This window comes from Oncorhynchus tshawytscha, linkage group LG28 (assembly GCF_018296145.1).
Source record: "Oncorhynchus tshawytscha isolate Ot180627B linkage group LG28, Otsh_v2.0, whole genome shotgun sequence".
Taxonomy (NCBI): Eukaryota; Metazoa; Chordata; class Actinopteri; order Salmoniformes; family Salmonidae; genus Oncorhynchus; species Oncorhynchus tshawytscha.
The window spans coordinates 38003401-38018023 of record NC_056456.1 but is presented as its reverse complement, the minus strand read 5'-3'; the positions used below and the strand labels follow the sequence as shown (position 1 = coordinate 38018023).

Here is a 14623-nt window from a genome sequence, read left to right as displayed (position 1 = left end):
CCTAATCCTACCCCTGTCAGAGCCAATACTTACTCACGGGTGGGTCGGCTGTGCAAGCCACCGGACAGGCTTACTCTGTAAGCAAGGGACTGTTAACTTGCCCTCGGTTAATTAAAATATATATTTTTTCTTAAATAATTAAATTAAATTAAAAAAGGAAGATGACAACTGAAGTAAAAAGAAAATGTAATGCCTTTTCTATTGTTATGACCTGACTGTTAAGAACTTAATGTTATGCCTTTATGTTTGCACTTTCTATTGAAAAGGATGATGTTACGGAGTCTAGTTGATAGGTAATCGACTAGCCGGACTGTTCCCCGGACTCCAGTTGTATGGATTTGTACAATGCACAAACAAGGCTATTGAACCTGACATTGGTGTCTGTCTTTATTCCTTTATCCAACATATCATACTGAAACACTGTCTGCCTGTTGAGGCTAGGGTGTCCCAGATTAGACGAGGTCTGGTTTACAATAGTATTTATGGTCCTGCTTCCAGATATCTAAGTGATTACTTTCCTCGTGTTAGGGATGCACACAATCACAGCACCAGATCAGGTGTTGCTGAGGTGTGCTTATACAGGTTCAGGAGTAATGCTAGGAAAGGTACTTTCTTGTATACTGGAGCCTCAGAATGGAATGAGTTGCCTCTGCCTATAAAAACAACATCCTCTCTGGACAGCTTTAAAAATAAAGTAAAAATATGTTTGATGTCTTCTGTGCCCATATGAATAACCCTTATGATGTAACTGGAATGATGAGATAGATGTTCTTCTCTGTTTTTGATGAGATATGTGTTCTTCTTCTATGTTTTTGTTTTATTATTTCACTGCCATACTGTGTTCGATCTTGTCGAGCCATTCCACCATTTTAAAAAACAAGCGCACATAAAACTTAAAAGCCATACATGCACATGAATAAAATCATAGAGGATAACACACAAAGTCTGGGACTTATTTCCAATGACACATCAAGAGGACCACAATGGAAATAAGTCCCAGACTTTATTGTGTGTTATCCCCTCATAATACTAGGCTGTGCCATGCCCGTCTCTGTTTGGGTGCACTACTCAAACAGGGCAATGAATGAATGGGAAGCACTGGGATCCATTCTAAATCTATGGGTTCAACCTATTGCCCATCTCTAAACTGTCAAGGCTGCTTCAGCCCCTCACTCTGATGCAGCATCCTTAAGTCTTATAGTGGATGTTAACTAAAGTATCATCTATTCGTGGCATGTTGTCCCAACCTGCACATATCCATTTAGGGATTGAATTGAGTTTAACTCATTTGAAGTGCATTACTTACTGTCTGTCTACATAGTAAGTGAATAGTTGTGGTAAATGTATAGGCCTATAGCTGCATGAGGAATCACAATAAGAGAGACACTTGTTGAATCACCAGTTTAGAAACAGAGCCAGGTCGTGGACAAAATGGATGACAAAATTCATTTTTTATTTGCTAACCAAGCAATGCGTAATGTCTCATCTTTCAAACAACTGAAGCAATATCAACACCATTCATCCAGAAAATGGATAGGGTTATGTTGTTTTCTGACAAAATATAGCATTCTCAAATGCAATGTGTTTAGAATATTCAAATACAACCATTATCAGAAATTCATACATTGGGTGGATTGAAACTGACTGTAATGTGGAAATCTTTAATCCAACAAAGGCTTTGTCTTTGAGCCATGGGTTTTCTCTAACATTTTACAGGGTCCTGGTGATGTCTGAGACTAAAGCTATATAAGGCAAAGCGTATCTGACAGGTGTATATACTACTCATCTGTCAACGGCTTCAACTGAGACACCTCAGGCTCCAATCTATCGGTAGCTTCCACTCTTAGATGGCCTCCGTCAGGTTTAAAGGCACACACAAAGAAGTTTTTCTGGCTACATGGTTTATCATTCCATTTGCCGGTTTCTGAGAAGATGAATAGAGATGGAGACATTAAATGAATACTATTCTTAGAATATGTCATATGTCAGAAACAAAAATTAAAATGAAGCATTTTCTTGCCTCCCAACCCCACAACAACTTTTGGAATAAAATAAAATGTCCCAGAATATTCTAGAAGTGCCAGCACTCAAGCAGTATAAATTTAAGGGTTTCACCAGCACAATTCCAACTACAATTCCAACCACAGCCAGTTATCCCTTGCTTACCAAGCCAGTTCATCTCCATGCAACGTCCGTCACCGGATGGTTGCTTGGGTTCCTGAATCCAGGCATAGAAATTCATGTCGGACCCATCGACCCAGAGGAAGTTGCTAGCCTGTGGGAGAGAGAGAGCAGGACATATAACTGACCAAGCGAGGGGGTATAAATGGTGATGCTCACCTCATTTTCCTAATGATGTCCAATTTGAACAGTGAACACTACTTGTTTTGAGATTCATTTTAGTCCGTTCATATTAGTGATGGGCACCGATAGGAAAAAGTTGATGTCAATACAGTTGCATTTTTCCCCCAAACAATATTGATATACAATGAGTGTACAAAACATTAGGAATACCTGCTCTTTCCATGACATAGACTGACCTTAAATCTTATAGTGGATGTTAACTAAAGTATCATCTATTCATGTTAAGTTGTCCCAATCAGCACATATCAAAACAAATCAAAATTGATTTGTTAAATGCGCCGAATACAACAGGTGTAGCCCTTAGCGTGAAATGCTTACTTACGAAGCCAACAATGCAGTTCAAGAAATAGAGTAAAGAAAATATTTACTAAATAAACTCAATTAAAAAATAAAAATAAAAAGTAACACAATAAAATAACAATATAGAGGCTATATGGAGGGGGGTACCGGTACCGAGTCAATGTGTGGGGGTCTAGGTAAGTTGAGGTCATTTGTACATGTAGGTAGGGGTAAATTGACTATGCATAGATAATAACAACAAGTAGCAGCAGTGTAAAAACAAATCGATCGGGTGGCCATTTGATTAATTGTTCAGCAGTCTTATGGCTTAGGGGTAGAAGCTGTTAAGGAGCCTTTTGGACCTAGACTTGGCGCTTGCCTTGCGGTAGCAGAGAGAACAGTCTATGACTTGGGTGTCTTTTTGACAATGTTTTGGTCTTTCCTCTGACACCGCTTAGTATATAGGTCCTGGATGGCAGGAAGATTGGTCCCAGTGATGTACTGGGCTTTACGCACTACCCTCTGCAGCACCTTATGTCGAATGTCGAGCAGTTGCAGTACCAGGTGTTGATGCAACTGGTCAGGATGCTCTCAATGGTGCAATTGTAGATTTTTTTATAGGATCTGGGGACCCATGCCAAATCTTTTCAGTCTCCTGAGGGGGAAAAGGTGTTGTCGTGTCCTCTTCAAGACTGTCTTGGTGTGTTTGGAACGTGATAGCTTGTTGGTGATGTGGACACCAAGGAACTTGAAACTCTCCAGCTGCTCCACTACAGCCCAGTCGATGTGAATAGTAGGACCCCAGTTTGTACCAAGTAACATGGCCAGGGCATTGCTCAAATACAAAAACATTGCTTAGTTCAACTGTTGCCTGATCTAAAAGAGGGAGAACAAGGAAGATAGGAGAGAGAAAACAAGTGACATTTAGGAAGAGGTCCTCATTTCATGGAGTCTGTGAAGGAAGAAACCACATGGAAAAAGTGTTAGTTCCAAAAAACAGATTTTCACAAAGTCAAAAAAATGCATTTTGTTATAGGTTTCATCCAATCCAAAGTAGATCATTTTAAGACTGTTTCATACATTAGTTGGGGTTTCTATAAGCTACAATATGAGGTCCTAAACCTAGCATGAAAGTGCATCCCTGTAGCTGTGCGAGCTAATACAGTCAAAATGGTTGGGGTAATTGTGTAATTTGGCCAGGTGCAAGTTCAGCCAATAGCTCAGTACATTGACAAACAAGAAAACAAACATGTTACTGTGAGAAAGAGAGGCTTTGATAGACTAGCAGAGGAACACAATGTGTTTCTGCTGACATGGAGTCTGATCTTATTAAACATGTCAAGAATCCGGCAGACATTTCCATGGGCTTAGTAGACTCAAATGTAGAGAACTTACCTATGAATTGGCACAACATCCCTGTTCAAGACAACTGTCGGCTCAATTTACCCATTCCCTAATCTCAATTTACCCCATACCCTGAGACCACTTTTTTGGACAAGCTATGTTTTCAAAACTGTTATGTTTACATGAATTATGATTATTTCCAGGGATACACAACCTCTCGAAATATATGTAGATATACAGTGGGGAGAACAAGTATTTGATACACTGCAGATTTTGCAGGTTTCCTACATACAAAGCATGTAGAAGTCTGTAATTTTTAATCATAGGTACACTTCAACTGTGAGAGACGGAATCTAAAACAAAAATCCAGAAAATCACATTGTATGATTTTTAAGTAATTCATTTGCATTTTATTGCATGACATAAGTATTTGATACATCAGAAAAGCAGAACTTAATATTTGGTAGAGAAACCTTTGTTTGCAATTACAGAGATCATATGTTTCCTGTAGTTCTTGACCAGGTTTGCACACACACTGCAGCAGGGATTTTGTCCCACTCCTCCATACAGACCTTCTCCTGATCCTTCAGGTGTCGGGGCTGTCGCTGGGCAATACGGACTTTCAGCTCCCTCCAAAGATTTTCTATTGGGTTCAGACCTTGAGATGCTTCTTACGGAGCCACTCCTTAGTTTCCCTGGCTGTGTGTTTCGGGTCGTTGTCATGCTGGAAGACCCAGCCACGACCCATCTTCAATGCTCTTACTGAGGGAAGGAGGTTGTTGGCCAAGATCTCGCAATACATGGCCCCATCCATCCTCCCCTCAATACGGTGCAGTCGTCCTGTCCCCTTTGCAGAAAAGCATCCCCAAAGAATGATGTTTCCACCTCCATGCTTCACGGTTGGAATGGTGTTCTTGGGGTTGTACTCATCCTTCTTCTTCCTCCAAACACGGCGAGTAGTGTTTAGACCAAAAAGCTATATTTTTGTCTCATCAGACCACATGACCTTCTCCCATTCCTCCTCTGGATCATCCAGATGGTCATTAGCAAACTTCAGACGGGCCTGGACATGCGCTGGCTTGAGCAGGGGGACCTTGCGTGCACTGCAGGATTTTAATCCATGACGGCGTAGTGTGTTACTAATGGTTTTCTTTGAGACTGTGGTCCCAGCTCTCTTCAGGTCATTGACCAGGTCCTGCCGTGTAGTTCTGGGCGGATCCCTCACCTTCCTCATGATCATTGATGCCCCACGAGGTGAGATCTTGCATGGAGCCACAGTGATTGATCGTCATCTTGAATTTCTTCCATTTTCTAATGATTGCGCCAACAGTTGTTGCCTTCTCACCAAGCTGCATGCCTATTGGCCTGTAGCCCATCCCAGCCTTGTGCAGGTCTACAATTTTATCCCTGAGGTTGGAGTCTGTTTGATTGAGTGTGTGGACAGGTGTCTTTTATACAGGTCACGAGTTCAAACAGGTGCAGTTAATACAGGTAAGGAGTGGAGAACAGGAGGGCTTCTTAAAGAAAAACTAACAGGTCTGTGAGAGCCAGAATTCTTATTGGTTGGTAGGTGATCAAATACTTATGTCATGCAATAAAATGCAAGCTAATTACTTAAAAATCATACAATATGATTTTCTGGATTTTTGTTTTAGATTCTGTCTCTCACAGTTGAAGTGTACCTATGATAAAAATTACAGACCTCTAAAATTGGCAGTGTATCAAATACTTGTTCTCCCCACTGTATTTGTTAGAAAGAATACTACACTGCTCAAAAAAATAACGGGAACACTAAAATAACACATCCTTGATCTGAATGAATTAAATATTCTTATTAAATACTTTTTCTTTACATAGTTGAATGTGCTGACAACAAAATCACACAAAAATGATCAATGGAAATCAAATGTATCAACCCATGGAGGTCTGGATTTGGAGTCCACACTACAGGCTGATCCAACTTTGATGTAATGTCCTTAAAACAAGTCAAAATGAGGCTCAGTAGTGTGTGTGTGGCCTCCACATGCCTGTATGACCTCCCTACAATGCCTGGGCATGCTCTTGATGAGGTGGTGGATGGTCTCCTGAGGGATCTCCTCCCAGACCTGGACTAAAGCATCCGCCAACTCCTGGACAGTCTGTGGTGCAACGTGGCATTGGTGGATGGAGCGAGACATGATGTCCCAGATGTGCTCAATTGGATTCAGGTCTGGGGAACGGGCGGACCAGTCCATAGCATCAATGCCTTCCTCTTGCAGGAACTGCTGACACACTCCAGCCACATGCGGTCTAGCAATGTCCTGCATTAGGAGGAACCCAGTGCTAACCGCACCAGCATATGGTCTTACAAGGGGTCTGAGGATCTCATCTCGGTACCTAATGGAAGTCATGCTACCTCTGGCGAGCACATGGAGGGCTGTGCGGCTCCCCAAAGAAATGCCACCCCACACCATGACTGACCCACCGCCAAACCGGTCATGCTGGAGGATGTTGCAGGCAGCAGAACGTTCTCTACGGCATCTCCAGACTCTGTCACGTCTGTCACATGTGCTCAGTGTGAACCTGCTTTCATCTGTGAAGAGTACAGGGCGCCAGTGGGGAATTTGCCAATCTTGGTGTTCTCTGGCAAATGCCAAACGTCCTGCACGGTGTTGTGCTGTAAGCACAACCCCCACCTGTGGACGTCGGGCCCTCATACCACCCTCATGGAGTCTGTTTCTGACCGTTTGAGCAGACACATGCACATTTGTGGCCTGCTGGAGGTCATTTTGCAGGGCTCTGGCAGTGCTCCTCCTGCTCCTCCTTGCACAACGGCGGAGGTAGCGGTCCTGCTGCTGGGTTGCTGCCCTCCTACGGCCTCCTCCACATCTCCTGATGTACTGGCCTGTGTCCTGGTAGCGCCTCCATGCTCTGGACACTACGCTGACAGACACAGCAAACCTTCTTGCCACAGCTCGCATTGATGTACCATCCTGGATGAGCTGCACTACCTGAGCCGCTTGTGTGGGTTGTAGACTCCGTCTCATGCTACCACTAGAGTGAAAGCACCGCCAGCATTCAAAAGTGACTAAAACGTCAGCCAGGAAGCATAGGAACTGAGAAGTGGTCTGTGGTCACCACCTGCAGAACCACTCCTTTATTGGGGGTGTCTTGCTAATTGCCTATAATTTCCACCTGTTGTCTATTCCATTTCCACAACAGCATGTTGAAATTTATTGTCAATCAGTGTTGCTTCCTAAGTGGACAGTTTCACAGAAGTGTGATTGACTTGGAGTTACATTGTGTTGTTTATTGTTTGGCCAATAAAAATATAAGATTAAGATGAGCAATAGAACACAGACACTGGACAGAGGAACTCTGCCTAGAAGGCCAGCATCCCGGAGTCGCCTCTTTACTGTTGATGTTGAGACTGGTGTTTTACAGGTACTATTTAATGAAGCTGCCAGTTGAGGACTTGTGAGGCATCCGTTTCTCAAACTAGACACTCTAATGTACTTGTCCACTTGCTCAGTTGTGTAGCGATGTCTCCCACTCCTCTTTCTATTCTGATTAGAGCCCATTTGCCCTGTTCTGTGAAGGGAGAGGTACACAGCGTTGTACCAGATCTTCAGTTTCTTTGCATGGAATAGACACTATTTCTCTGAACAAGAATAGACTGATGACTTTCAGAAGAAATCTTGTTAGGGAAAGGGAGCAGCATTGGGAAGCTTGAATGAAGGAGGTGCCCAATGTAAACTGCCTGTTACTCAGGCCCAGAAGCTAGGATATGCATATAATTGTTAGTATTGGGTAGAAACACTCTAAAGTTTCCAAACTGTTAAAATAATGTCTGTGAGTATAGCAGAACTGATATGGCAGGTGAAAACCTGAGACAAATCCATCCAGGAAGTTGATTTTTTTTTGATGTGGCTGTTTTTCAATTCAATGCCTATACAGAATGTAATGGGTAGGAGCCAGATTGAAGTTCCTATGGCTTCCACTAGATGTCAACAATCTTTAGACATGCTTTCAGGCTTTTATTTTGAAAAACAACGAGTAAAAATACCTTTTGGTCAGTGGACAGGCTGAAGCAGGCAGAGCTGGATTGGGCGCGTGACCGTGAGTGCGCTGTTCACTGTTTTTCCTTTCTATTGAAAATGCTATTGTCCGGTTGAAATGTTATTGATTATTTAGACAATAGACAACCTGAGGATTAATTATAAACATCGTTTGACACGTTTCAACGAACTTTACCGGTACAATTAGGATGTATTCGTCTGCCTGTTGTGACCGCCTTTGAGTTTTTTGGATATGAAGAGGGACTTTCTTGTGAGAGCAACCAGATGAAGATTATCAAAGGCAAGTGATTAATTTTATCGCTATTTCCGACTTGCGTGACTCCTCTACTGAAAAATGTTTGTATGCTTTTGAAGCGGGGCGCTGTCCAAAGATAATCACATGGTATGCTTTCGCCTTAAAGCCTTTTTGAAATCTGACACAGCGGCTGGAATAACAAGAGGTAAATCTTTAAACTGATGTATAACACTTGTATCATTTTGAATGTTTATTATTACTATTTCTGTAACTTGAAATTGGCGCTCTGCAATTTCACCGGATGTTGTCTTCCCCAGAGAGGTTATTTGTTTCTGGCCATTTTGAGCCTGTAATCGAACCCACAAATCCACCCTACCTCCACCCTACCTGACACCCTAGACCCACTCCAATTTGCTTACCGCCCCAATAGGTCCACAGACGACGCAAGTGTAATCACACTGGAAACTTCAGGAAACAGCAGAGGGAGCACAACCCATCCACATCTGACGATGGGACAGTAGTGGAGAAGGTGGAAAGTTGTTTAAGTTCCTCGGCGTACACATCACAGACAAACTGAAATGGTCCACCCACATAGATAGTGTGGTGAAGAAGGAGCAACAGCGCCTGTCACCATAAACACTCACAAACTTTTACAGATGCACAATCGAGAGCATCCTTTCGGGCTGTATCAACGCCTGGTATGGCAACTGCTCCGCCCACAACCGTAAGGCTCTCCAGAGGGTAGTGAGGTCTGCACAACGCATCACCGGGGCAAAATACCTGCCTTCCAGGACACCTACACCACCCGATGTCACAGGAAGGCCAAAAAGATCATCAAGGACAACAATCACCCGAGCCACTGCCTGTTCACCCCACTACCATCCAGAAGGTGAGGTCAGTACAGGTGCATCAAAGCTGGGACCGAGAGACTGAAAAACAGCTTCTATCTCAAGGCCATCAGACTGTTAAACAGCCATCACTAACATTGAGTGGCTGCTGCCAACATACTGGCTCAATCTCTAGCCACTTTAATAACAAAAAATTCTATGTCATAAATGTATCACAATTCACTAAAACAATGCCACTTCATATGATGTTTACATACCCTACATTACATACCCTACATCTCATATGTATATACTGTACTCTATACCATTTAATGCATCTTGCCTACGCAGCACGGCCATCGTTCATCCATATATTTATATGTACATTTTCTTATTCATTCCTTTACACTCGTGTGTATAAGGTAGTTGTTGTGAAATTGTTAGATATTACTGCATGGTCGGAACTAGAAGCACAAGCATTTCGCTACCCTCGCATTAACATCTGCTAACCATGTGTTTGATGCTCCAGATACTCAACTAGTCTAAAGAAGGCCAGTTTTATTGCTACTTTAATCAGAACAGTTCTCAGATATGCTAACATAATTAGAAAATAGTTTTCTAATGATCAATTAGCCTTTTAAAATGATAAACTTGGGTTAGCTAACACAGGAGTGATTGTTGCTGATAATGGGCCTCTTTATGCCTATGTCGATATTCCATAAAGAATCTGCCGTTTCCAGCTACAATAGTCATTTACAACATTAACAATGTCTACACTGTATTTCTGATCGAATTCATGTTTATTTTGATGGACAAAAAACTGTGCTTTTCTTTCAAAGTGATCCCAAATTTTTGAATGGTAGTGTATTTGCTTGATGTTAGGTTGTTGACCTAGAGTAGAAGACAGGTTCACAGGGATCATGTCAACATTTAACATATTTTTTATGAAACCATTTAATCAGGCAACTGAGTTGTGCAATGACGACCTTGGGAGAGACAAAAGGCCTCCTGTGCGGACAAGGGCTGAAATTACTTTAACGTTGAGTTTAATGTTGAGCTATTTCATGTAGAGCAACAATTCTTATTTTCAGATCCTCCGAGAGTTCTTTGCCAAGAGGTGCCATGTTGAACTTCCAGTGACCAGTCAGTATGAGGGAGTGTGACACCAAATTTAACACACCTGCTCCCGATTCACACCTGTCACCTGTAACACTAACGAGTCACATGACACCAGGGAGGGAAAATGGCTAATTGGGCCCAATTTGGACATTTTCACTTAGGGGTGTACTCACTTTTGTTGCCAGCGGTTTAGACATTAATGGCTGTGTGTTGAGATATTTTGAGGGGACAGCTAATTTACACTGTTATACAAGCTGTACACTCACTACTTGACATTGAAGCAAAGTGTCATTTCTTCAGTGTTGTCACATGAAAAGATATACTCAAATATTTACAAAAATGTGAAGGGTGTACTCACTTTTGTGATATACTGTACATATGAGGTGAGTCATGCAAGATATGTAAATATTAGACTAATATGTGCCATTTAGCAGACACTTTTATCCAAAACAACTTAGTCATGCGTGAATACATTTTACGTATGGGTGGTCCCAGGGATCAAACCCACTACCCTGGCATTACAAGCACCCTGCTCTACCAACCGAGCAATTTTGAAAGACGTGCACCCTTAGGCTGTGCCATGCCAGTCTCTGTTTGGGTGTACTACTCCAACAGGGCAATGAATGAATGGGAAGGTATGGGATCCATTCTAAATCTATGGGTTCAACCTATTGCCCATCTCTAAACTGTTAAGGCTGCTTCAGCCCCTCACTCTGATGCAGCATCCTTAAGTCTTATAATGGATGTTAACTAAAGTATCATCTATTCGTGGCATGTTGTCCCAACCTGCACATATCCATTTGGGGATTGAATTGGGTTTAACTCATTTGAAGTGCATTACTTACTGTCTGTCTACATAGTAAGTGAATAGTTGTGGTAAATGTATAGGCCTATAGCTGCATGAGGAATCACAATAAGAGAGACACTTGTTGAATCACCAGTTTAGAAACAGAGCCAGGTCGTGGACAAAATGGATGACAAAATTCATTTTTTATTTGCTAACCAAGCAATGCGTAATGTCTCATCTTTCAAACAACTGAAACAATATCAACACCATTCATCCAGAAAATGGATAGGGTTATGTTGTTTTCTGACAAAATATAGCATTCTCAAATGCAATGTGTTTAGAATATTCAAATACAACCATTATCAGAAATTCGTACATTGGGTGGATTGAAACTGACTGTAATGTGGAAATCTTTAATCCAACAAAGGCTCTGTCTTTGAGCCATGGGTTTTCTCTAACATTTTACAAGGTCCTGGTGTCGTTGTGATGTCTGAGACTAAAGCTATATAAGGCAAAGTGTATCTGACAGGTGTATATACTACTCATCTGTCAATGGCTTCAACTGAGACACCTCAGGCTCCAATTTATCGGTAGCTTCCACTCTTAGATGGCCTCCGTCAGATTTAAAGGCACACACAAAGAAGTTTTTCTGGCTACATGGTTTATCATTCCATTTGCCGGTTTCTGAGAAGATGAATAGAGATGGAGACATTAAATGAATAGTATTCTTAGAATATGTCATCATATGTCAGAAACAAAAATAAAATGAAACATTTTCTGCCTCCCAACCCCACAGCACCTTTTGGAATAAAATAAAAGGTCCCAGAATATTCTAGAAGTGCCAGTACTCAAGCAGTAGAAATGTAAGGGTTTCACCAGCACAATTCCAACCACAATTCCAACCACAGCCAGTTATCCCTTGCTTACCAAGCCAGTTCATCTCCATGCAACGTCCGTCACCGGATGGTTGCTTGGGTTCCTGAATCCAGGCATAGAAATTCATATCGGACCCATCGGCCCAGAGGAAGTTGCTATCCTGTGGGAGAGAGAGAGCAGGACATATAACTGACCAAGCGAGGGGGTATAACTGGTGTTGCTCACCTGCTTTTGCTAATGATGGCCAATTTGAACAGTGAACACTACTTGTTTTGAGATTCATTTTAGTCAGTTCATATTAGTTATGGGTACCGATAGGAAAAAGTTGATGTCAATACAGTTGCATTTTTCCCCCAAACAATATTGATATTGTGGGTGAAATTATATACATGATCTTGGTAACACAAGAGAGAAAGATACAATTATGGGTTCATTTTCTGTTCTGGTAAAATACATTGCCTATTGTATAGGACAGGAAGCCAGAGTGGGGCCATGGGAGAGGGCAACACATAGACGCCTAGGGCAGCTGGACATACAAAGGTCAGAGGGATATACAAAGGAGGGGGTCAGCCAAATGACCAACTGATGGATTATAGACATGACTCACATATCCTTAGGACATGAAGACGCTGAAGGAATGACAGGGGAGACCCACAGTCTGCTGACCCTAGATAACACACAAACAGGAGAACGCATTAAGCTGAGTGAAGGGACAAAGCAAGGGTCTTGTCATCATTAGGATCTAATGGACTCATGGATTGTGTGTATAAAAAGTCAGAGCGAGTGCTCTGAAAAAGGTGTGTGTTCCGCGGACCGCTCCGGCTTATGATACTGTTGTATTAAAAGTCTATATTGATTTTCACAAAGTTCTTGGTTGTGTCATATTTGAACCGATTTGCCACCACAATATACAATGAGTGTTCAAAACATTAGGAATACCTGCTCTTTCCATGACATAGACTGACCAGGTGAATCCAGGTTAAAGTTATGATCCCTTATCGATATCACTAGTTAAATATTCTTAAATCTGTATAGATGAAGGAAGGGAGACAGGCTAAAGAAGGATTTTTAAGCCTTGAGACAATTGAGTCATGGATTGTGTATATGTGCCATTCAGAGGGTGAATGGGCAAGACAAAATATTTAGGTGCCTTTGAACAAGGTATGGTCGTAGGTGGCAGGTGCACCGGTTTGAGAGTGTGAAGAAAAGTAACACTGCTTGGTTTTTCATGCTCAACAGTTTCCCGTGTGTATCAAGAATTGTCCATCTCCCAAAGGACATCCAGCCAACTTGACACAACTGTGGGAAGCATTGGAGTCAACATTTCCCTTGCCAGCATCCCTGTAGAATGCTTTCAAAACCAATATTAGGAAGGTGTTCCTAATGTTTTGTACGCTCAGTGTATTTCCTGGCTTTATGACAACCTTGCAACCACATGAATGTTAGACAACGGCTTGCTGATTGCCCATTGGGCCAGATGTGAATGTTCTAGAAGCCTAAACCCACTCAACCAGTTTCCATCCATTGTCGATGGCCCAATAACAGGCAATTATGTATGCTCAGTGTAGAGCCTGTGAAGGTCTGTGAGGCACAATCTTTATGTCTTTTTACATAAAACTGTATGTTAACAGGAAGGGATAAACCAATATCACGATATGCCTTGCTCATATTGATACATCAAGCGATATCGATATCATGGATTTTGGTGCCCAACGCTAGTTATTATGATTATTAACACCTGTGAAGGGTCAGTTACTGCATGACCACCGAGCCAGATGCGAGGGTTATGTCGGCTGCTCCACTGACTGAATTCATCCACGGCATTGTTGTCCTCAGCATTGTGGATTGATACCAGATGAGCACCAGACTTCACAGATTTGCAGTGATTCTATATGATGTAGACATTAAGGAAACAAAGACAACACATTTAGAGTTGGATTAATATGGATGGTGCTTTGAGAGTTACTTATGGAGGTAAAATCACACAGCTTACAGTAGATATAGACCCAGTGGGCACACACTTGTTAAATCAAATCAAAGTTGTTACCATGTCATTTCAATCAGAAATCAATGTTTTTCCTTCTGATGACATTGAATCAATGTGGAAAACTGGTTGGATTATGAAAAAGTCATCAACGTACAGTATAGGAATTTAGGATTTTTATCACCCAAAGTTTAACCTAAATCCAATGACATGGTTCAAAATGTTGTTTATTTCACTTTGAATTCACGTTAGTTGACAACTCAATCAATCAAAGCTAGATGTGGTGAGGTACACTACTGTATGTCTACCTTTAACTGAGACATCATGGATATGTGGGAACCTGAGAGAAGTCTGAATTTACCTCAGCTGACGTATAGTCCAACATCTGGTTGATGTGCTTAACATAGTAGGAGCCCAATTTGTACCAAGCAACATGACCAGTGCATGGCTCAATAGCATAATTCATTCATAGTTCAAATGTTGAATTATCTAGGAGAGAGAAAACAAATGATACAAGCAGACAGAGCTAATAATACAGCAAGTAAAACAGGTAAGGCTGTAGGGGAGAGTGGGGTATGTTGTGCCAATGGGTTAGTTGAGCAACACCTTGTTTCTAGGAAACCATACACAACATTAATTAAATGAATGTGATCAAACATTTAGGAAGTGGTCATCATTTCATGAAGGAAGAAACATGGAGAAAGTGTTGCTAGTTCCAAAAACGGATTTCCACAAAGTCAGATAAATGTA

The 14623-nt window shown here is 41.7% G+C and overlaps 1 protein-coding gene across 2 annotated transcripts; it reads right to left on the bottom strand.

The window, feature by feature from the left end:
• Positions 1–1763: 1763 nt before the first annotated feature.
• Positions 1764–14361, bottom strand: LOC112234186 (lectin-like). Of its 2 annotated transcripts, none has more exons than XM_042308101.1 (4): positions 14235–14361; positions 13628–13777; positions 2167–2275; positions 1764–1924 (listed from the first exon to the last, which is right to left on the bottom strand). In XM_042308101.1, the coding sequence occupies exons 1-4, from the start codon at positions 14337–14339 to the stop codon at positions 1779–1781; spliced, it is 510 nt and encodes a 169-aa protein (XP_042164035.1). In that variant the 5' UTR covers positions 14340–14361; the 3' UTR covers positions 1764–1778. The 2 variants fall into 2 exon arrangements, with proteins under 2 accessions (XP_042164035.1, XP_042164034.1); XM_042308100.1 differs by lacking the exons at positions 1764–1924; positions 2167–2275 and adding exons at positions 11198–11697; positions 11941–12049.
• Positions 14362–14623: the final 262 nt, after the last annotated feature.

What these genes read in the sequence shown, in the direction of transcription:
- LOC112234186 (XM_042308101.1), bottom strand. Translation starts at nt 14,339, where the DNA reads ATGAATTATGCTATTGAGCCATGCACTGGTCATGTTGCTTGGTACAAA. An exon ending in CAGTAACTGACCCTTCACAG is followed by an intron (nt 2,276 to 13,627) that starts GTGTTAATAATC and finishes TCTCTCCCACAG; the next exon opens with GCTAGCAACTTCCTCTGGGT. An exon ending in CATGGAGATGAACTGGCTTG is followed by an intron (nt 1,925 to 2,166) that starts GTAAGCAAGGGA and finishes TCATCTTCTCAG; the next exon opens with AAACCGGCAAATGGAATGAT.